At 37.3% G+C, this 23,490-nt stretch overlaps 2 protein-coding genes across 2 annotated transcripts; one reads left to right on the top strand and one right to left on the bottom strand.

Annotated features, from left to right (window-relative positions):
• The first annotated feature begins 1,545 nt into the window (after positions 1-1,545).
• LOC143286167 (suppressor of cytokine signaling 5-like) lies at positions 1,546-11,094 on the top strand. Its single transcript, XM_076593783.1, has one exon. It carries the CDS (start codon positions 1,629-1,631, stop codon positions 2,865-2,867), a length of 1,239 nt encoding a protein of 412 aa, XP_076449898.1. The 5' UTR covers positions 1,546-1,628; the 3' UTR covers positions 2,868-11,094.
• Positions 11,095-12,475: 1,381 nt separating this feature from the next.
• LOC143285804 (uncharacterized) lies at positions 12,476-23,135 on the bottom strand. Its single transcript, XM_076593231.1, has 8 exons — positions 22,945-23,135; positions 21,212-21,273; positions 18,711-18,813; positions 18,227-18,337; positions 16,658-16,748; positions 15,293-15,375; positions 13,952-14,053; positions 12,476-12,781 (listed from the first exon to the last, which is right to left on the bottom strand). Exons 1-8 carry the CDS (start codon positions 23,005-23,007, stop codon positions 12,695-12,697), a joined length of 702 nt encoding a protein of 233 aa, XP_076449346.1. The 5' UTR covers positions 23,008-23,135; the 3' UTR covers positions 12,476-12,694.
• Positions 23,136-23,490: the final 355 nt, after the last annotated feature.

Raw genomic sequence — 23,490 nt, 5'->3', positions numbered from 1 at the left:
TGCTCACCTGTACTTTACTGCCACGATTCATTCAAATTACAACAAAAAACGTTTTAGTGCTCACATTTGGACCCAACGCAAATTTAAATCCAAATTCCCTAATCTATCTATCTATCTATCTCAGTATCTGTGTGTGTGTGTGTGTGTGTGTGTGTGTATAGAGAGGATATACTGATTATATAGATACTGAGGCAGATGGAAAGGTAGAGAAATCGGATGTGAGAGAAGTCACGGCCGGTGGGAGATGAGGTTACTTAGGAGGATTCACTGAAATATCAAAGAATTGACTCAGTCTCGCCGAGACTTCTGCCTCAAATCTCCCTCGTTCCAGTTTTACTTATTGACAACAGTTGTTACAAATAAAGCGTAACTTTTGTGTACTGAGAATGTCACGAAGTTGAAAACCTGGGTGAACTTGACCTTCTTCCTCTTCAGTGTGAATATTTCTTCTTCTTCTTCTTCTGCTTTTTCTTCAGTCTTCCTTCGTGGGCTGCAACTCCTACGTTCACTCGTATGTAGTACATGCACGAGTGGGCTTTCAAGTACATGTATGGCCGTTTTTACCCCGCCATGTAGGCACTGCCAGCCACTATACTCCGTTGTCCGACGGGGGTGTGCATGCTAGGTATGTGCTTCCACTAACCCACCGAACGCTGACATGATGGATTATAGGAACGTTAACGTGCCGCAGTTCTGCACATTATGTTGACATGGGAGATCGGCGGAAAAATCTCAACCCTTTACCCACTACGGCCAGGCGCTGTTACCGTGACCGCGGAGATCCGAACCAGGGACCCTCAACTTGAAAGTCCAGCGCTTTAACCACCCGCCGTCCTGTTGTAATACGATGCAGTAGAACAGAATACAACAGAATACAATACAACAATGATGCTCAGTTTCAGAAATCCGGCGAAACCCAGTGCGGGAGAAAGTGTAGGGCCGGAAGAACTTATATTGGGGAGGGGGTTAGAATAGAATAGACTAGAATAGAACAGAACAGAATAAAATTCAATACAATAATGATGCTTTCAAAAATCTAAACTGCGGGAGAAAATGTAGGGGAGGAATGGGGAGGAGGTGGGGTTACAGCTTGGGAGGGGAGGGGGCACTTTGGGTTGACACCTGTTTTGTTGTATTTGGACAAATTCTCTCTCTCTCTCTGTTTTTTTTCCCCCGTTTATTTTGCGTCAGTAGTGTTCGATTTTTGTACTGGCTGTGTTAGTCAATTAGCTTTCTTTGTTCCCCCTAAATGGTCATGAGAATCCTGCTTGATTTTACAGTGACCTCGCTATGACCGTCTGACCCCATTTGAACCTATTAGTTATTCCGCAGTTAATTTTTTTGTGTGTGTTTGGTTGAAATGATATATGATATATGTGAAGAGTTTAAACAAAGTACATCTAGATCACATCTAACTGATCGAGATTCGTCTTTTCGAGTCAATATATTTAAAATCAGCTTGATATAAGACAAACGGAAGCAAAAGATATTCCGAACCAAAAACACGGAAGAAATGTGTCACGCATGCGTAATCGGCTTCGACAGCAGAGTGACATTTATTCTGCAAGGAATTTGGGATCGTAAGTGGCTGGAGAAATGGTCAACACCAAGAAAAACATGATAAGATAATGAAGAAAATAAGCCTGAAAGACATTATACTGCCAACGAGTAGAAGATCTCGAGGTGAGACTTCAAAATCGTCGAACTTGAGTTCGAGAGAAACGGAGATCGAAAGTATTGCTGATCATCCAAAAATGCCGAACGACTCGACGGTTCAGGTAGTGTCCAGATCAAACCATACAGATGAAAATGCATTTGAAACTGCCAGTCCAAAGAGACGGGACAGGACTGGACTTCTCCGTAATTTACGTCGAAAATTTACTCCATCGTTTCGTCGCAAAACCGACTCGTCAGAGGACTGTCATTTTGAAGATGCTTCGCAATCTCAAATCATCTCAAGAGCAGAGACGAGAAAATCGAAGCAAAGGAGCAGATACCTGTCAAGTTTATGTGACAAACCAGATAGGCAAGCAAACCCAGTTTCGAGCAGCAGTGATAATCTTTCTTCATTTCTGCAACCGTATGCATCGTCAAAACTCAGTGAATCCGATTGGCATGGTGACTCAGACTGTTGTGATTATGAGGGAGGCAAACAAAAAGGCATTTGTTGGACAAAAGACAGTGCAAAGTTCAGTCATGACATGTATGTTGTTGGAGGGGAAACTTCTCTACATACTTGTGGTGGTTGTGATTCTCAGACTTGTAAGCGGAGAAATAAAAAAGAAAATAGTTTTACCCACACCCAGATTCCAGGCACCTGCGAAAGTGACTTGGATAAAGATTCAGAACATGAAGCTCCAAGGATGTGGAGTCTTACCCATGAACTTCTTCGACTTTCTAAATTTGGGTGGTACTGGGGACCTATCACACGTAATGAAGCAGAGGAAAAGCTTGCTCATCAATCTGACGGGGCATTTCTAGTGCGTGACAGTTCAGATGAACGCTACTTGTTGAGTCTGAGTTTCAGATCGTATGGACGAACACTCCACACTCGCATTGAACATTGCAACGGAATGTTCAGTTTCTATGCTCAGCCAGACACTGAAGGATATCCTACCATTGTGGACTTAATTGAACATTCAATGAATGATTCTCAAACAGGTATTTTTTGCTATTCACGGTCAAGGTCTCCAGGTGCTCCATCATTTCCTGTGCGTCTCACAAAACCAGTGTCTCGTTTCACCCAAGTGCGCTCCCTTCAGTATCTGTGCCGCTTTGTAATTCGTCAGTACACTCGTTATGATCATATCCAGCAACTTCCTTTACCAACTACCCTGAAGGGGTGGATTGAGGAGAATCAATATTGAGTGATGTGTTGTGTAGTTCATACATAGCATGTTCAATGGTCTGATGACTTCACTTCAAAACATTACCTCAGTGTTAAGAGGCAAACTGCTCAAGTTTTGATGGATTAGCAGAAATTTTGAAGACATGTCGACAACAAAAACAAAGTTAAACATGTTTAGATAATGCACGGTAAACTGATTGGCTAAAAGCCATTCATTTCTTTGCAGATTTCTTGAGTGTGTTCGTGGAAGGGAGTTGAAAAATGAGGGAAGGGGAGGGAGGGGTATCCAAAGTTGTACTATAGTGTATATCTTTTGCATTAATTGCTTGATGGGTATGTTTACAAAACAGTGTTACATAATTCAACATAGTGTAAATTTGTATCCACACACATGCATTGGACTTGGCAAATTATGACTATAAAAGTATAAAGAAGGTCATTTAGAGATTTGAGTGTGTGTGTGTGTGTGTGTGTTGGTAATTTGAGACTATAACTTGTTAGTGATATTAATAGATTGTGCACGTTAACTGTCTTACAGTTACACAGTTACAATGTATACATGTGCCTTGCATTGGTTGCAGCCTTTGTTCTGTGGGGATGAGTATGCTTTCATTTAAAAAAAAAAAAAAAAAAAATCAAGAACAATTTAACCTTTCACTGGTTTCAGGCTGTAAATAGATAAAACTTATTTTACCCCATGGGAAAAAAATCTTAGTAAGACTATTGCACATGTCAGCTGCAGTTATTTATTTCTGGAGTTTTTGCGGCCAGTGTGATCATTAGAGTGGAAATTTAAACATGAATAGAAATAGAAACTTTGAGAAAGAATTGGATTTTTTTTCAAGAGTTGATCCTTGAAATACAGTTTGATACTTTCAGTTTGAATGAAAAGTTCTTTACATGAAATTGATGAATGGAGGTTAAAAACAAGTTCACCCTTTCCCACATCCAGTTATTATTTTGTAAATTTATTAAATTACAAATTACATCAAGTTCTAGACTTCTGCACTATCTCAGAGTGTAACTCTATTGGTCTATATTTTGATCATGTTTGGTTTTATTGAACCAGCCATACTCTCATATTCTGAATTTTCTTGATTTTAGTAATATCATACACATGAATGGTAGAATTGCATGGATGATCCAGATTTGGAGTAACTCTTTTATATGGTCATTTTCTTTTCTGGAGGTAATTTATAAACTAAAAGAAAAAAAAAGAAAAGGACAAGGCCTTACAATGTGTGTGTGTGTGTGTGTGTGTGTGTGTGTGTGTGTGTGTGTGAATTTGTGTGCCATTTTGTGTAGTTTGTGAGATGTCATATTTTGTGTTGTTTGGTATGAATAGTGCACAGGGCCTCAAGGCCTGACTAAGCCCGTTTGGTTACGCTGCTGGTCAGGCATCTGCTTAGCAGATGTGAAGTGTATATGGATTTGTCTGAGTGCAGTGATGCCTCCTTGAGTAACAGAACTGAACTGAGCACAGGGCATAGAAATCACATGGATCCCGTTCTGGTAAATGATGAATGAGATAATACAAGTAAAAATCAATAACTAGAGAGTATCATAGGGCTTTACCTCCACATTCAGCCTGTATGCATTCTGGCAAATGCTCAGAATCAGATTGACATAAGCTTACAGTGGGGTCAACGACAAATTGAGATCTGAAAGATCAATGGTTTCTCCACTGCAATGGGGAGGCATTTACAGCTTAGTCTTTTGAGGACTATGATTTTGAAATTAGGAGGTGAGATTGCACTGGTGCTAGTCTTAGCGCTGCAGCTTGGGGGCTTCTTGGCCTTTGGAAACCATCCCAACACTGACTGTCCTAAAACACTCTTGGCTGAGAGAATGGAGATGTAACTTGGTCAAGACACTCTCAGCTATAGTATAATGAAATTCTAGCCAGGTAGTCAGGACAGCAGATGCCTCCTCTGCTGTTCTTAGTCAAATATAACTATCATACAGTATACACTAGCCAAAAAGATGAAATAGGACCAGTAGCTGTTTTATAAAGTCAAAACTGGGCACCACACTTCACAGCACAGTCTTTTAATCTCTTTCCTTGTGTAATTTTAGCATTGTGTATGCACATTACAAATGGCAGTACATTCGGTATGAATGGTATTGTATATATACATGCATGCATACCGTCATAAAAACATGGTCCTTATTTTGTGTGTTTATTATATTATATACATGTAAGTGGGTTGCTCTTAGATTCTTGTCTTCTTGCTTGATAAATTGATCAATGCTTTTTTTTAATATATATTTTTTATACATGTATACCATGGTTCTTATTTTGTTTGTGGTTTGTTGTTTTTATTAGTGAATTGGTTTTTTTTTAAATTCATGAATCATGTCTTCATGGTTTGTTATTGAGTTGTTCTTAGATTCTTGTCTTATTGTTTGTTTAAATGATCAATTTAAAAAAAAAAAAAAAATGGGGATTAACTCTGCTTTTCTGACATTATAATGTATATTTTTCCCTCGTTATCTTTCCTCATTTTACTTCTGTGAACAGAGGATTTGTTATATGTATATATATATATGTGTAATGATAATGTATGCTCCTCAAAGGGGCAGGTACAGAATTTGCTTTAAAAAGTATCACTGTATCAGTTTTCCACTATGCAACGCCATAAATTTATATTATCAGTTTGGAGATCTATATAATTTGTCAAACTCTTTTTCATCCCACTGACCAGTTCCAATATATGTTTTCATCTTTACAATTCAAACAAAAAGAAATCAAAATTGAAGTAGACCTATTGTTTAATTAATTATTCAGATCACACACATTGACACTTGAGAGTGAATCACTGAATGAATATATATATATATATATATATTATATTTATCTATCTATACATATATATTATACATAATATATAATGTGTGAGGATGGCCTAAGAATCTTATTTAAAATAAATGGAAATTATGGGATTGAATCAAAATGAAGAATATTTCCTTTTTTTTTTTCTAGTATTTGCCTTCATTTTGGTCTTCTGGTTGATTTTTTTTCTTAAAAAATGTGTTTGTGTATTTGAAAAAGGGATTCAGAACAAGAGCACAAGTGATCTTACATGGAGAAGGATGTATTTATAAATGTGTGTGTTTGTGCATGTGTGTGTGTGCATGTGTGCGTGTGTGTGTGTGTGTGTGTGTGTGTGTGTGGGTGTGTGTGTGTGTGCAGACATGAATGTATAGATGTGTATACATACATGTATGTGTGTGTTTCTGCTCGTAATGATCAGAAGCTATACTCATGATTCATATTTCATGAAAATTATGGTTTGTTGAGGTTTGTAGAATTTGGGGTAGTGGTTGAATTATACATGTGCACAAGTTTGTATTGTAATTTGCATTGTTCACGTCATTATTAGCATACATATGATACATTCAGTATAGTATATGCACATGAGTTGCATCCACAAAAGCAAACACACACACACATGCACACACATTCTCACTCTCTTTGACAGAATGCGTGAGCACTCCTTAGATTTGCATCAATGCACACACACACACACACACACACACACACACACACACACACACTGTGTGTGTGTAGACCTGTGTATGTGTTGTATGTATACACATTTGATGGTTTGGAGTTTATAAATTGTATTGCCACACACAGTGAGGGTGCTTTGTCATTATACAATTATGTTAAAATGGAGAGAGAGAGGAGTTTGTCACATGTATTCCCTTTTTATTTTTTTTATTTTAAAATGATGGCATTGTTTATGGACTAAGTTAAATGATGATGACTTCATTGTCATATATAAATAACTTGATAAGTTCTTTCTTGGGTGATAGTACTGCAGTGTACTCCACATTTTGCTTCTAGATAGCAGTGAGTAATAGCACCTACATTGATTAACTCAGTCTCTTGTACTGTTCCCTGTGCATTGAATTTGATTTTTAAGTTTGAGATGTATTCTGTTTTTATAGTTTATACTTTTATAGCATTTGTTCATTATCTGTGATTGTTGTAGGGGAATGTGTTCCATAGTTTATACTTTTATAGCATTTGTTCATTATCTGTGATTGTTTGGGGGAGGTGCGGGTGGGTGGGGGGGGGGGATGTGTTCCTTACAGATAGATCTACTGTTGTCACGCATGTGTATCCCTTAGAGTCAAACAGTCCAGCATTTTTTGCTGCTCTTTATCTGTCTCTGGACATCTGCTTGGTACAACCGCTCCCTTTCTCATCGGCAAAACCTTGATCCAGTTGAAGTCGGCCCTAAAAACTCACCTTATTTCCAACTCCAAGAAACGGTCATTTTTTCACACCTGTAATTTTGCAGTGTCATTTATCAGTGCAGGCTTTCTCTTCTTCTTTTTTTCTTTTCAGTCTTCCTTGTAAGCTGATCTTGAGTATGTGTGTGAATGATTAGTACCATTGTAATAGTATGTACAGTGCTTTTTAATTTTAATTGTTATTTATATTAAAAATTTTATTTTTTTATTTATTTATTTTTTACAGTTTTAAGAAATTATTATCATGATTATGAATTACCAGTAGTAGTATCTGTTCTATTGTATATATCACTTTGATTTTTTATTTTAACAAAGAAGGTATGGCATTTTATTATGTTAAATTATACTCTTTCATTATCATCATCATATCATCAGTCCTATTATTACCATTCTTATAACTTTTTTTTGTTGGATAAATTAATATTACTAAATTACTATTTCACCAGCATGCATATGTTCTGGGCTTTTACAGAAGCTTTCATCGACAGAACTCACTAAGTGTTAGTTGATCAGTCTAGATTCTGGTGAAAGTGAGGGTTTTCTTTGGTTGCTGAATGTATGGTTTTGTGTCATACACTTTATAGTTTATTGGTGTCAGTAAATTTATAATGAAATATCTCAGCTTATTACAGAATTACAGAAGGTATTGGATTTGTGGTACCATCATGTCAGTGGGTGTTGGACCATAGACCTGTCAAAACATAAAAACAACAGGTTAGGTTGAAATATGTGTTATAATCAGTAGAAATTATGTGTGTACATGTTAACATAATGTAAATGTTGAGAGGGAAAGATATGGCGTGACAGTCCTGATAAGGCCCCCAGTGTTCGGCTGGACTATAACTACATATAAGCAACAAGAACAAGAACATGAGATGGAAAGAGGTTTGGAGGTGGGAGAACTGGGATAGGAGAGAGAGAGAGAGAAGAGGTACATGTCCTGAGTGTGTGTTGCTTTTGTGTCATTTTTTTTCTTCTTTTTTTTTTCCTGGTGACTGTTTAATGTTCATATTATGTTCAAAATGTTGCTTTTTCATTGTTGGTTTTTGTTTTGTTTTGTTTTTTTAGATTGTGATACACTATGCCTATGTACATAGAAAACTTCCCACTCCTCTAAACAGCACTGAATGATGTTATAAGATTTACACTATGAATTTATTTCTCTTGAGGGAAAAAATGGATGGTACTTTTTTTTCTTTTCTTTTTTTCAGTTTAATTTGGAGGGATACTTGCTATGAAATATGTTTTGGTGTCATATACTGTACCATGTTGAACTGAGGCAAACCAGCTATGAAATTTGTTTTAACTATTTTGTCATGCTGCATCAGTGTGTGTGTTTGTGTGCTCATGTGCATGAAGTATACTTGATTCTGTGATCTCTTCCCAAAAAACAACAACAACAAAAACCAAAACAAGTAGTAGAGCTTTTGGGGTTAGAAATATTTACAATATGCATCTGTTGTAATGTATACTTCCTCAGTTCCTGTATCAAATTTGGTGCTTTGATTCAAATACGCTCTTAGTTTTGTCAAAATGCATTGAAATTGAAACAAAGTCAAGCAAACTATGCAACACAGCAACCCAAAATATGAATAGATTTTTACATCCCGATTTGGATTTGTCATTTTTGTCAAGGATAATTTTTGTACATTTCTGTGAACTGTTTCAAACAAATGATTGACAAAGATGAATTTAAATATGAATGAATTTGGTACACTCACACACTTTGTGCAAGCACACATGAGTGTGCAAAGGCATACACAAACTTATGTATTCATGCATGACACATACACACTCACACAAAATGATGATGAATGAAGCTGTCACAGCTGGTATCTAAAACATTGAGCAGTATGGCAAGTGGGGGGTGGGTTTTATATCTGATTAACATTCAAGCATGGTTCCAGTTTGTCTTGACAGTTTTCATTTTTGTGTGCTGCATGAATCATTGATATGAACTGACAATGCTCAATTGGTTGTTGTGATGATACATGATGTTGTTGTCTCCCTGTTTTTTTTATTAAATTTTTTTTTAATATATTAAATTATTTTTAAATGTTGAATTTGACCTAAAGCACCACACATTTCACTCAACAGGAAAGGGAAACTTCAAATTTGTTTTAGTAATTGACCTTACAGCAGTCTTAAGTTGTGAACCTGAATCAGCAGATACATTGAATGTGTGTGTGTGTGTGTGTGTGTGTGTGTTTGAAGCCTTGAAATGGCATTTATTCAGCAGTACTTGAAATAGGAAAACTTAAAAAAAATTTTTGGAGACCTTCGGTTTTTAGCATTCAAGTTTAGCAGTAAATTGGCACACAAATGTGTGGAGCTGTGCATTTTGTTACAGAACCTTTCAACATTTTATCACTTGTTTACACTTGTTCAACATGAAGTTGCAGACTGATTGTTAAACTTTATCCTGGATCAATCGTTGACCGTTGTAGTTGCTAAGTTAGTCACATTTTGTATTCTTTGTGGCCTAATCAATTTTATGATGCATCTGCTTTCCCTGCCCTTGTTTTGTGTGTAGTCAAAAGAGACACATGCATAATTTGTAGAGGCCACCTACCATGGATTGTGGATTGGCCGGACTGAAAAGTTGTTCCATGGGCTTTGGAATCTTGCTTCTGGTGGAGATGATCCTCCTCTGTTCCCTTCCACCTTCTCTTATTGATTCATAAAGAAAAACCATACCCATCCAAAGCCTCTTTTGCATGGAAGTTTAACCCACCCCCATCAGAGATGAAAGTTTTCTGTAAATTTTTGGAAATAACCTCGGAGGTTGATCCAGAGATTTTGTGTAAATCTGTTGAGAAAATCAAGGGGTATATGTTTGCTAGGTTCATTTTCCGTTGATCAGACTCTCGCATTGATCCATATTCCCAAATGGTTTGGATTCTCAATTGATTAAAAATGCAGCGAACTGTAAGCTTGAGAGGACCCATTGGAAAACATGACTGAACTCCATACTTTTCTTCACATTGCACTCTTTTCTTGAGGGACAGCTGTTGTATGTTCTTTTGTGTAATACTCGTACATGTTACATCTGCAGCCGCAGTCGATCGCCACATCCAAGACTCTTTTTTTTTGTTTGAAAAAAAAAAAAAAAAAAATGAAGCACATGTTTATAAACCAGAATGTTATAATTGGACAGCATTGGAAGATGTCTTGTGTGTAATGTACATGACTTAGTTGGCATGGGGCAACAATTGTTTTTGTGTTAATACTGTTTGTAAAGGGGGGCGTGGGCATGGAATTGTGCTTTTCTGACTAATGCTCATGGCCAGTGGTACCATCTTCATGATAACCATTGATTTCCCACTTTGTTTTTTTTTCTTCCTGACTTTTCTGAATGGTTTGTTTTTAAAGTTGGTTGGTAAAGGAATAGTGTGCACACCCCCACTTGATGGGTGTGTGTGTGTGTGTGATGTGAAAGATTAATCATGTCCATAAAATCTTCTATCTGTTATGTGAATTTCAAAATGTAATTATAAGAAAAGAAAAGAAACAAAGAACATGACTTTTTATACTAAATCAGTATAGACATGTTAATATTTTGGTGATTAATACTAATGCAGTGTGAGTGAGTGTGTGTGTATGTGTGTGTGAGTGAGGTTGTAGCCAAGCAAGCCTTTCAGTTATCTATTAACTATTGTTTAAGATGCATTCTATTACATATGACTACTGCATATACATATTATAAACATAGTGGAGTGAAGTGTTACATTTGTGTGCTATTTTCCATGGCAGGAAAAGAAGTTCATGGCAGCAGTTGTCGGACTTGGTGGTACCCTTCCCCCTCCCCAACCCCTACACCCCCATGGAAAGATGTGGCCTCTTTCGTTTTTGTATGCAAATGAATCGGTTTCATATTTAAATTTGGCATTGTGCATTTATAGTTTACTTAGACTATGTGGACGAGTGATGTGTAGTGATTTCTGACTGGACTTAGCTGGAAATACAGTGATTCCAAGATCAGACCCATTTTTTTGTGCCTAGTTTGTCGATTCATTTTTGTTTGCTTTATTTATTTTTGTGGAGTGTGTACATACAGGTTTCAAATGTGGAGAGTGAGCAAGAAGAGAGAGAGAGAGGGGGGGGGGGGGACTGAGGTGGGAAACTGACCTTTATACATGAAAATTCTGCAAACCTAAAGAATCTCTATCATTCTCGGTTTCACTCTGATATGGGTCTGCCTGCCACAAATGCATGAACATGCTTGCGCACCAAGGTCATGTTCACATAGGCCCCACCTATGCACACATTCACACACTTACTCAATCTCTTTCTCTCTTTTACTCACGCACATTACGTGCACCAGCAGACAAATATGGCCATATTCAGGTAAACACCAAACACACACTTGCGCGCTCAGACCTAAGTCACTCCACACACGCACACACTTCATTAAGTCCATAAACACATACAGGACCAAGGTCACACATACCCGCATGTGTGCTCGTACATACATGAGCACATATGTACTCACATGCATGCACGCTCACGATCACAGTTTTGCTGCTGTAAGATTTGGAATTGACACTGTCTTGTGATATAATTTGTAATAAATAATGAAAGCAAAAAATTAATCAAGTAGGTATTAATGAACTGCATGTCTTTTTAGGGGGCCATGTCATGGCTACTTGCATAGAATTTCTTTTTTCTTTAATGTTATTTTCAGTGATTTGCTAATCAAAGGAAAGGTTAAGATGCTTATCTGCCACAGAGTCTGTGAGAGTAGACTTGGTTTGAATCCAAGCTTGATTGGAAAATCAAACCAAGTGTCTGGCCTTTTGGTTGAGGCAATAAACTATGCTGCACACACTTTACCCTCTGAAAAAGGACCCGTGGCAACCAAAGGGTTGTCCTCAGAAAAATTCTGTAAAAAAAAACAAAAAAAACCAACAAAAAAACAAACCAGCAAAAAACAACCCCCCCCCCACCCCCCAAAAAAAAACCCAGACATGTGGTTCACAAATAGAAGCGCTCAAGGCCTAAACAGCTAGTAGGGTTATGCTGTCAGGCAGATGTGGTGTAGCATATATGGATTTGTCTGAATACAGTGATGTTTCCTTGAGAAGCTGAAACATAGTGATTTTTTTTTTTTCAAACAAACGAATGTAAATACATTTGTGTACAATGTTGTCTAGCCACACAGTGATATTTTACAACCCAACCGCATTACTTTTTATGATCCAACCAATGGCTACCACAGGATGAGGAGCCCCTTCAGTGTTTCGATAATGCATCTTCGAAATTATGTGTGCATCCAAAGTTTGGTCACCAACACAACACAGTCTCTAATTCACAGCCTAATCCGCCATACATACCAACAAATGTGTGAGAAGTTGTTATCATCAATCCTGCTTTTGTAAACTTTATTCATATTCACATTTTTTTTCTCATAAGCATGACAACACCAAGGTAAATATTTATGAATATTACACAAAAATCTGACAATACAAACCCCACAGTCATACACCATGTACACAGACACACAAACACTGATGACCACATACATGCACAAGCATACACTGCACACACATACAGATCCTATGCCCACTGAAGTACAGGTGTCTCTCAGCGCTTTCTTTGGAAGCACCACCTGTATTCTGCTGCTGTCTCCTTGGTCTCTTCCTTCACCAGCTTCTTCTTGCTGCCCTTGTCCTGTTACACACACACACACACACACAGAGATTCAAAATTTGGTCAAGTGTGAAAAGTATGGTGTACACACACATGCACTGAGTCAAAATTTGGTGAATTGTGAAATGTATGGTACACACACACACACACACACACACACACAGAGTCAAAATTTGGTTAAGCGCGAAAAGTATGGTACACACACACACACACACACACACAGTCAAAATTTGGTTAAGCATGAAAAGTATGGTGTGCACACACACACATGTGCACAGAGTCAAAATTTGATTAAGTGAAAAGCATGGCATTTTCAAACACAGACACTCCTACACACACACAGCCAAAATTTGGTGAAGTGTGAAAGCATGGTAGGTATACACTCCTAAATACAGAAGTTGTAACATATTTGGTGTGAAACTAAAGTACACTAAAGTATGCAACTACCATGGAATGGGAAACTACTCAGTTTGTCAACAGACGTTCATGGCTCAGGTCTGTATCGTTATTGGTGTGAATCTTGTTTAGGCAGCAGTTTTTAACCAAAGTGTGCTTACTGTTATAAGAATCTATCAATTTGATCAAAATCATATGTTTCACTCTCAGAACTAAGAAACGTATATTTTTTCTATGTAAGAGTCTGTTGGATCAACACAGAACAGAGGAGAAAAAGGCTCTCATTACCAGGATGATGACGTCAAGTAGGGAGCTGTACTTTCTTTCCCCTTTCTTTGTTGTCAGATATACTGTGTGCCAGTGTGGATAGAAGTTAAGTTCCAGTTAACTCCTTTCCCCAGCAGTTTCAAATGCTTTTCGTGAGCTGACGAATCGGTTAAAGTGAACAGGTTTCTTCATCCGACTGCTAGTCGCGCTCAAGCAGAGAATGGTGATCAGCTGTTTGAATGAGTTAAACTAAATAACACCCATAATGCAAAGTGAAAGTTAACCCTTTGACTGCTGCCAATGTGTACACTCATCTGTGAAGGGCTGCCACCTTACTGAGATCAAGGTTTTTGTTTTTCCCCCCATACCCCTTCTTTGGAATTTATGACTACCTTTGTTCAGCAAAATAAACCACATCGTTGAAATGTACACAAACAGTAGGCAACGCAGTAAAAGCGCTGATGCTACACTGATCTCATTTTCACCACCTGCTCAGCAGTGAAGGGGTTAATCATGATGATGACTCACCTTGTCCAGGTGCTGCGCCACTTGCAGCTTTTCCAGAACGGTGGTCAGCTCTTTCAGTCTCTGGTACCTCTTGGCCAGCATGGCATACTTCTTCTCCATCTCCTGTTGCAGCAAAACATTGTGTCACAGACCTTCATTGACATCCTTTAAAAAATACATATATATCAGCAAACATTGTCACAGACCCTCACTGACATCCTTTAATATATATATATATATATATATATATATATATATATATATCAGCAAACATTGTCACAGACCCTCACTGACATCCTTTAATATATATATATATATATATATATATATATATATATATATATATATATATATATATATATCCGCAAACATTGTCACAGATCCCCACTGACATTCATATATATATATATATATATATATATATATATATATATATATATATATATATATCAGCAAACATTGTCAAAGACCCTCACTGACATCCTTTAAAAATACATATACATCAGCAAACATTGTCACAGACCTTCACTGACATCCTTTAAAAAAAATATATATATCAGCAAACATTGTCAAAGACCTTCAGTAACATCCTTTAAAAATACATATATATCAGCAAACATTGTCACAGACCCTCACTGATGACATCCTTTAAATAAAAACAAATCTAAAAGTATTCCTTTTTCAAGCAGTCCTTAACTCACATTCTTTAAAACAAATCTATAAAATAAAAAGAAACCCATTCCATTTCAAGCAGTCTCTACATTAATAATTGACACACTCTGTTCCATATCTGTGTTCTATGGATCCACATCTTATACCTTCAGCCTGTGTGTGTGTGTGTGTGTGTGTGTGTGTGTGTGTTAAAAACCACTTTCAAAGCTCTGAAAGTGTTCTCACAATATCTCTCTCAATTACACAAACCTGCCCATTCTCATGTATACAAATGCACACAAACATAACACAGACATATCCATGCGCACACTGTTACTTATATTTACATTGTTGTAGGTTAATACTTGTTGATATGCATATACATATTCTCCTTCCCATTACAACTCATTCAATACACACCACAACCTCTTTAGACTTTTTCTTACACTTTTCCTCTGATATATAACGTGAACTTTTTATTATTATTTTTTTACACTAATATTCACATGCATTCCCTTTCCTTTATACACTACTTTACTCCTTTCCGTCTAAAAACACTTATAGTGAATGGACGTTAAACTGAAGAAGAAATAAATGCACATATTTACAGACAAGCACTCACACAAAGACACAAACTCACTCACATCTAACATTAAAGTGAAAAGACATGAAATTAAAGGAATTAAGACAAAAATCAGAGTTCTGTCTGACCTTCTGCTGCTCTGGACTGACTGTCATCAGCTTCAGCTGATCTGTCTTCAATGTTTGCTTGAGCGTTTCCTTTGCCTTGGCCACTGACACAAACAAGTCATAAAGTACAAATCAAATCAAATCAAAAAAGCTTTATAAATCCACATTGGATTTTGTGCAATCACAGGCTTATAACAAACACACAGACTGTATTATCAGGCACACAACAGAGGTTAAAACTAGTCAAATGAAAACAAAAATCCACAAATACTGTCAATACCTTAAAACCAGCCACACATACACACTCTCAAAGTTAAGACAGTTAATAAATTGTTGCAAATCAATATGCATAAATAAACACATCCAGCAAATGAATCCATCCATCTCTCACTCTATATATATATTATATATATATATAGAGAGAGAGACATATATCATGTACTTACACACACACACATACACTGGTTTTCTTCCTGCATACATTGTGCACACTCTTCAACAACAAAAGCAACACCCATGAACCACAGTTCAAAGCATCAATGACAGGACCATTCAGTAACAAGTGGTGTGGTGGTGGCCCATCAGCCAAGGCACTGAGAAGAATCTGAGAGTACAGAATCAAGTCCTACACTCAACAGAATTTATATCCCCCCTCTCCACTAAACCTTGGTGGACCACCAGTGGTGGTCTGGATGCCAGTCATTTTGATGAGACGATAAAGTGAAGTCCCATGTGCAGCACGCACGTAGCGCACATGGCAACAAGGGAGTAACTGGTGTCCCCAGCATAATTTGGTAGCAACGTCCACTCTTATATAAATGTGTGAGGGTGAGCCTGACTGAAAATGACACAGGAAACTAATGATGTGAGCTTGAAGGCAGCTGTCATCCAGTCAGGTCTATCCAGGTAGGTAGCCTGTTGTGCAACTGACTCTGTAAAATACTTAAAGCTTGTTCTCTGACCAAGGATTGGCACTGTATCGGTATCAATCGTTATACTAATTAATATAATAATACTTATACTGTTACTACTATAATGACAGCACAAAAATTAACAATAACAGCAACAACAATAAAACAAAAACAATAATAATGATACTAAATACATATACAGCTATTTACTACATAATGGTATACCAGAAATGTGCTGTGTAGCAAGCCAAGCTCTCAACCACAGGACAAACACAGGGCTAAATACTCGACACTTACAACAGTCAGAATAAATGTTGTTGTTATTTTTTAATTATAAAAAAAGTCTGAATAATAGGACATGGTACACAAGTCTGTGCTGATGACTTTTAATACATATTAAACTCTGCTACACTATGTGAAGAGCACACATGCACAAACACATAAAAACAACCACAACCTAGAATCCTTAACTCACCATCTTTGTCATCATCCACAAACACTGTGTGGCGGTTTGCCCTGAACTGTGGATCAAGGAGATGCAACTCTCCTTTCAACTTCTCAATTTTCTGGAAGAAAAAAAAATCATACACTGAAGATCATAGTACAATAAGAATGCATGTGTAGAAAAAATTAAAAATTCAACACAAAGTTTTCCCTGGTTAAGTGATGTCTAATTGTAATTTTGTTGACTATGACTCGTATGAGTATGTTAAACTGAGGAAAGAGATTTTATGTGAGAGCTTTGCATGGAAGCATCACATTTAAGGACATCCAAATGGTGTTAAGAGAAAAGAGGGAGATATGGGACCAGGCCACTTGTTCAGATAATCATCTACATCAAAGGGAGATGCATGGGATTAAACTCGGGATCCTTGGTTAGAACATTTAATATTTATGGTTCTAACCATTTGCTTTACATGCCTATTTTATAAGAAAAAAACCCCCATGGTTTCAATTAAGAATATGCCAGAGAGCATTGGCAATGAACAGGACTTTCATTGAATGCACTCATGAATAATGAAGAGAGCAACACAACCAGACATTATTTCATGGTATTGTTCATCTACTCATTCATTCTAGAGAAAACATCATTTTGAAAAATTCTATTCGCCATGAGAGGTGACTGGTCAACCCATTCATCTCTCAATCTGGGGGCTCTGGGTTCAATCCTGCCTAGTATCAGGGGCCTCAAGAGTTAAAGGTCGAAAACTGTTTGTCCCTTCTCCAAGGCTGACATATCTGCAGACCTGCTAGTGTCTTAATTCACTTTGTGTGTGCACCACATGCAGAAGATCAGATACACATGTTAAAGATCACATCATCTATGTCAGCATTCAGTGGGTTACAGAAATATGAAGACACTGACACCCAGCATGCACATCCACCTATCCCCTACCTTGAGTGGGGTGTAGCTGCAAAGACAGCTGTGGAAAAAGAATCAAATGTGTGAAATGTGTTGATATGCTGTTTCCATGTATACGCTACCTCCTAGTCCTACACTCCCCTCCCTTCCTTTTAATGCTGATTGTTAGAAGCTTCACTCAAGCTGCACAACTATCAAGACCAGCCTGTTAGGAGCATTACGTTAATTCAACCTGAGCTGAAGAAAGAAAAATATAATAATCAGCAGTGAATTACAGTGGCGACGTGCTCTCTCCAAGTCCAAGGAAAGCATCCAGAATTTCATGCAGAGAAACTGATTGTGACAAAAGCGTAATACAATTTAATGCACTACAAATGTCAAATCTTATGTTCCACCTCGGCTAAAAAGTAATTATGTTCACTTGCTGCTCAGTATGTTAAAATTGTTATTTTTTTTATTGGGCTATAAGTCATCAAATGTTATGTTTACATGTTATATGTATATGTTCACTTGCAGCTCAGTATATTAAGGTTGTTGTAATTTCTTTATTGGGTTTTAAGTCATCCGAAACATATGTGTGCCATTAAGAAAAGAAGAAAAAAGAAAGAAGAAAAACAAAAAAACACGTGCTGACATTTTCTCACAGAAATTATGAATTTGATGAGTGAATCATTGTCATACCTTTCTCTCAATATTGAGTTTTGTGGAGACATAGCGAATGTCTTGTCCCCTCAGGAGCATGTCCTGCTGCTCATCTCTGGTCTCTGTGGTTTTGGCCTGGTGAACTCCATCCTGTTTCCAGACCATCAGTCAGTCAGCCACAGTAGGAGTGAACAACAATCACAATCAATGCACTTAATCTGTGTTCCACAGGATAGAACAACCACCACAATCTATGCATTATCTTGAAAAAAATAATTATCTATCTATCCATCTATCTATCTATCTATCTAGAGAGAGAAAGAGGGAGGGGAGAGAGAGAGAGAGAGAGAGAGAGAGAAAGACAGAGAGACAGAGAAAGAGACAGAGAGAGAGAGAGAGAGAGAGAGAGAGAGAGAGAGAGAGAGAGAGAGAGAAAGAGAGAAGACCAACAGACAGACAAGACAGAAAGAGAAATTGGAAAACATGCACCAAAAAACAGACGAAAAAAACAAAAGATACATACCACTTTTTGGGATGAAACCATATTAAAATAAAACTCATCCGGGTTTCTCTCTGCTGCCTTTTTCTGAAGGGCCTTTATCTTGTCTCTCTTTTTGTGATGCTCTCTGAAATCATACCAGATTCAAGATATGTAATAATCACTCCACACATGCTGCATAAACATACAGATTAGTAGTTTTTATAATATCATTATCTCTCCAGTCAGACTGTACAATCACATTATTGTAGAGTTTAACCCATTCAGTGCCTATAATACAATAAACTTCAGCTGACGTCCAATACAAAGCATTGCCACAGTGCCTGTAGTGGACATTCACAGACATCCTGCATGAGTGCATCTATTCTGATTTTTCTTACATACAGGGATCGCGCTAGACTTTTTCAAAACGCGTGCAGCTTACGCAAAGTCGGCAAAAAAAAACGCGTAAGTTAGAGTCAGAATTGCGTCAGACCTATGACACTAAATCAAAGGTTTAAGCCGACGATGTTGAAGTCGCAAGCTGCTCAGAAGCATCAGCCGGAGATTGCTCTGGAGCAATAGTTTCACGACTAGACGAAAAAAACGATGACAACTTGCGCTGCATATTGAGTCGATTCCGTGACTGAGAATGAGATACAATGGAAAACAAAAAACACGCTATGGCGTAGACTAGCCGAGTAACGTTCAGCAGTCAAACAAGCTGTTAAGAGTCACGTAGGCATCTCGGAGTGCTCCGCATGCACAGACACTTTGTCTTGTACCGTCTGATTCAGTATCACAAACCTAGCTGCCAAGTCAGTCCTAAAGTTGCATTGATACGGCTTGAGTAAAAGTTGTTTTGCGTAAGTGTTACGCGTGAGCGCTGTGAAAATGCGTCAGCGAAAATCAAAATGCGTCAAATACGCGAAAAACATGCGTTAACGCGATCCCTGTACATATATAGGAGTTTGTTTCTGTGAACATAAACAGACTTTGAATGGTTAGTTTGATGTGCCTGGATGATAAAAATACTATTCAAATGAGCATTTATCAGGTGGAAAACCATTTTCCCCTCGATAATGATTTGCCAGCTGGACAGTGTGGAGGGGGTTTGCCTCATATATATGCAAAAAAGGCATTGGAAACTTTGTCCAGCAAAGACAGTGGTCCCGATCAGTAGATTCAATCAGTAGATTTACACAACTTTGTAAATGTATGCTATGCAAGTGATTATGGATAAGAAAAATGAGGGACATGGGTCTTTTTTGTCTGATGATTCATTTCAACTAGAAGGTGATAACGTCAGTGATGAAACTGGCAGCTACTTTCAACACCAATTCAGTCCATCCATCCAATCAAACAGCACTTTTGAACAGATGACAATGACTGACAGAGCACATACATACACACACACACACACACACACACAGAGAAAAAAACAAAAACAAAAACAACCCACGGAGGAAGAGGGGGAGGAGAGGGAGAGGAGTAGCATAAGACGACAGATTGAATGTGAGTCAGAGGGCACGGAAGGGAGCATGGCAGCAAGTGTCAGTGAACTCATTCTTTCACTGAATACTACCAGAAATGCACAACAGCCAATAATCCACGATTTTCATAAAAACCAGGGTTTTAGATGCAATGGATAGGATACATGTGCCTTTATTTTTTCATGTTTTTTGTCACTGATCAGATGGCTGACATTGTAGAGGAGGCAAACTGGCATGTTACTTCCAAGTTCCAGCTATATTTTGTTTGTTTTCGTTTTGGGTCATTCTGTGGGAGTGGAAATTTTATAGACGTTTTTAAAGCACAAAAATCATTTTCTTCACTTTGAAATGCCTGAAAAGCTATCTACAATCCATGTGACTGGGGAAAAAGCCAAGGGTCAAGTTCCCCATTCATTTTCCCCAGAAAACAAAAAACAATAATTACTCTCTTTCTGTATCTACTACTACTAATATTTGAATTAGACTTAGAGTTTTTTTCAAAAAAATATAAAGATACATATATATATATATGTTGCCCCTGAATCCTGGCAAGGGCAGAGCACTTTTTCATTCTTTCAGAGAATTCTCAGACACTGAACTGGTTAATAACTGAATCCATTCATACCTTAATGAAGTTAATCAAGGTGAACTGTGCTTGAACAGTAGTTTTAATCACTCCAGACTGAGACAATCACATACTCACAGTACGATCCAGAAACATTTATTACTTTTTAGTACCTAACTCGAGACATTCTGTTTATAAACATAATAGTAGTTTTTAGTACCTCACTGCAGATATCCTGCATAAACATTTAGAGAACAGTGTTTTTAATACCACATTCCAGACATACTGCATAAAAACAGTATCTGTATACTGCTACTTTATTTCAGACATACTGCATAGGCTAAACTAAACATAATACCAGTACCTCAGTCCTGACATACTTCATAAACATACCAAATTTTGCAAATGAAACAGTAAGATCACTCATAGTATACAGACTGAACTACTATTGTGCCACAGTGGTATTCAACTTTAATGTTCAGACCCACCTTGCTCTTTCAGTGTAGTCCTTCTTCTTCTCCAGAGGCCCCAGATGTGCTCTGTGGGCTGGCTGAAAAAAAAAAAAACAGAGTAAAAAAAAAAAGAGTAAAGAAAACATGTCAAGAGAAAAACACATCCATGAATGGTTATGACTTTAGTGATCCTCTACAATACCAATGACACAACTGTGTGTGTGTGTGTGTGTGTGTGTGTGTGAGAGAGAGAGGGAGGGAGAGAGAGAGAGAGAGAGAGAGAGAGAGAGAGAGAGAGATTGAGATTGAGATGGTTTATTCATATAGGTCACAGCCTCTTTGAAGGGGAATATACAGTAAAATGCTGAAGTCATACATTCAGAAGTCTTCATGATGTAACATATACACTTTTCCTTTTGAGTGCTTTATACAGGGAGAGAGAGAGAGACGGAGAGAGAGCATTCAGATATGTTTGCTGGATGTTTCATCTTTTATATATATATATATATAACTTATAAGCATTGAAAATGGTTGTAATATTAGCTGAAAATGAAATATCATAAACAATTATTTTGTGAAAACAGAAAAGAGATAAAGTGTTTGAAAAAAAACAACAATAATGATTTCATTTTTTTTTTCCAATTTACTTTTTTATTTAGATGTTTGTATGTTTGTATGTGTGTGTATGTGTGTGTGTGTGTGTGTGTGTGTGTGTGTGTGTGTGTGTGTGTGTGTGTGTTGTTTTTTGTTTGTTTTTTGTTGTTTGTTTTTTTAATTTTCTATTCAAATCATAATCACATACTACCATTGTATCAATACAGTATTACATCAGTACATGTATGATACTACAGCTAGGTACACAATCAGTTTATAATAGATTTTTGCCATTTCAATCATTAATCTCAATATTCCTTTCTTTACAAATTCCAGTGGCTGGAAGGTGATGGGGGTGAAGGTGAGAGTCCCAAGGGAAGAGACTCCAAAAGTAATAATAGTAATATTAGTAAAATGCTGTTCTGCTTCCAGCTCTGCAGGACCTACATATCTTTCCAACCTTATCAGTGTTTACACTCCTGCAAGAAGTCTATGCTCTTCCTTTGACTGTTACCTATAGAAACTTCCTCGTGTCAATATAAGAACCTATGGTAAACGTTCTTTCTTCTTTGCTTGCTCCTCACATTTGGAACAACATTCCTCATCATAATCATGCATCTAAATTCTGATTCTATTTCTGCTTTTCGCTCATCACTAAAAACTCATCTGTTCAAAATCTATCTGTAAGCACTCACAGCTTCCTTGTTCTCCAACACAACCCATGTCAGCTCACTTTGGATGTATGAAGAGTGGGAAAGGGAGAGTGTGTGTGTGTGTGGGAAGGGGGGGGGGGAGGGTTTTGAGAAAGAGTGGTTATGAATGTTTTATGTAATTTGTAATATTTTTCTTTCATGTAAAGTGCCCTGAGCTCTTAGAGAGAAAGGGCGCTATATAAATGTACATTATTATTATCATTATTATTATATTATTATTACTATTATTATAATAGGACTCTCTTTCAGTCTTTGACTTTTAAGCACAGTCCTCAGCGATACATTCCATCTTGTTTATATTAAATGCCAATGGCAGCAGAGATCAAGTTTCTTTTGCATACAGAGACATGTACTATGTTTTGGATCCAAGCACAGCACCTAAACACAAATATATTTATAAATGAGGCACACACAAAAAAAGGAACTCAAAAAACGCTGATTTCAGACAGCCATTTTCCATACCTGTCCACGTTCCCTGTGTACCTTCTGGTACGACTTGGCCGCTTTGGTGAATGAACCAGACATTTTCACTGGTTTTGTGGCGAAACACAGACACAAACACACAAATCAAATCAATTGAATGGGGTCGCACACAGAACAGTTCGCTTCTCCTTTCAACACGTGAAAGGGTCTGATAGGGAAACAACTCTCGCTTGACTTTGTTACTTTTTGTAGTCTTCAGGAACAAAAGAGTGAAAAGCGAACAAACTGGTTCACACTTCGATAACATCGAAACGTCATCAACAGAAAGCGATATGAATGAATGGTTGAATAAATGAATAAATGATTACATAAACAAAACAAATAAATAAGATATGACAAGAAAGAAAGGCAAGGCATGAAATATACAGATCTTTGTTAAAACTTTCGGAACTACTTTTTAGCGGATCTGAGCAAAACGTGAGAACTTTTTAGAGGATTTTGTCTAACCAACACAAATTTACTCTTCATGGTGTCATTTGGTTTATGAAGACATATTCTGAGACATTCATAAAACTTCCGAAGGAG

Source organism: Babylonia areolata, chromosome 9 (assembly GCF_041734735.1).
Source record: "Babylonia areolata isolate BAREFJ2019XMU chromosome 9, ASM4173473v1, whole genome shotgun sequence".
Lineage (NCBI taxonomy): Eukaryota > Metazoa > Mollusca > Gastropoda > Neogastropoda > Buccinidae > Babylonia > Babylonia areolata.
Note: the sequence above shows the minus strand (reverse complement) of the source record. Positions and strands in the feature narration are given on the sequence as shown.

Excerpts from the sequence above, each read along its gene's own strand:
- LOC143285804 (XM_076593231.1), bottom strand. The coding sequence starts at position 23,007 with ATGTCTGGTTCATTCACCAAAGCGGCCAAGTCGTACCAGAAGGTACAC. Across the intron at positions 18,814-21,211 it reads GACTACACTGAAAGAGCAAG|AGAGCATCACAAAAAGAGAG; the intron begins GTGGGTCTGAAC and ends GTATGATTTCAG. Across the intron at positions 18,338-18,710 it reads TGGTTTCATCCCAAAAAGTG|GATGGAGTTCACCAGGCCAA; the intron begins GTATGTATCTTT and ends GTCTGGAAACAG.
- LOC143286167 (XM_076593783.1), top strand. The coding sequence starts at position 1,629 with ATGAAGAAAATAAGCCTGAAAGACATTATACTGCCAACGAGTAGAAGA.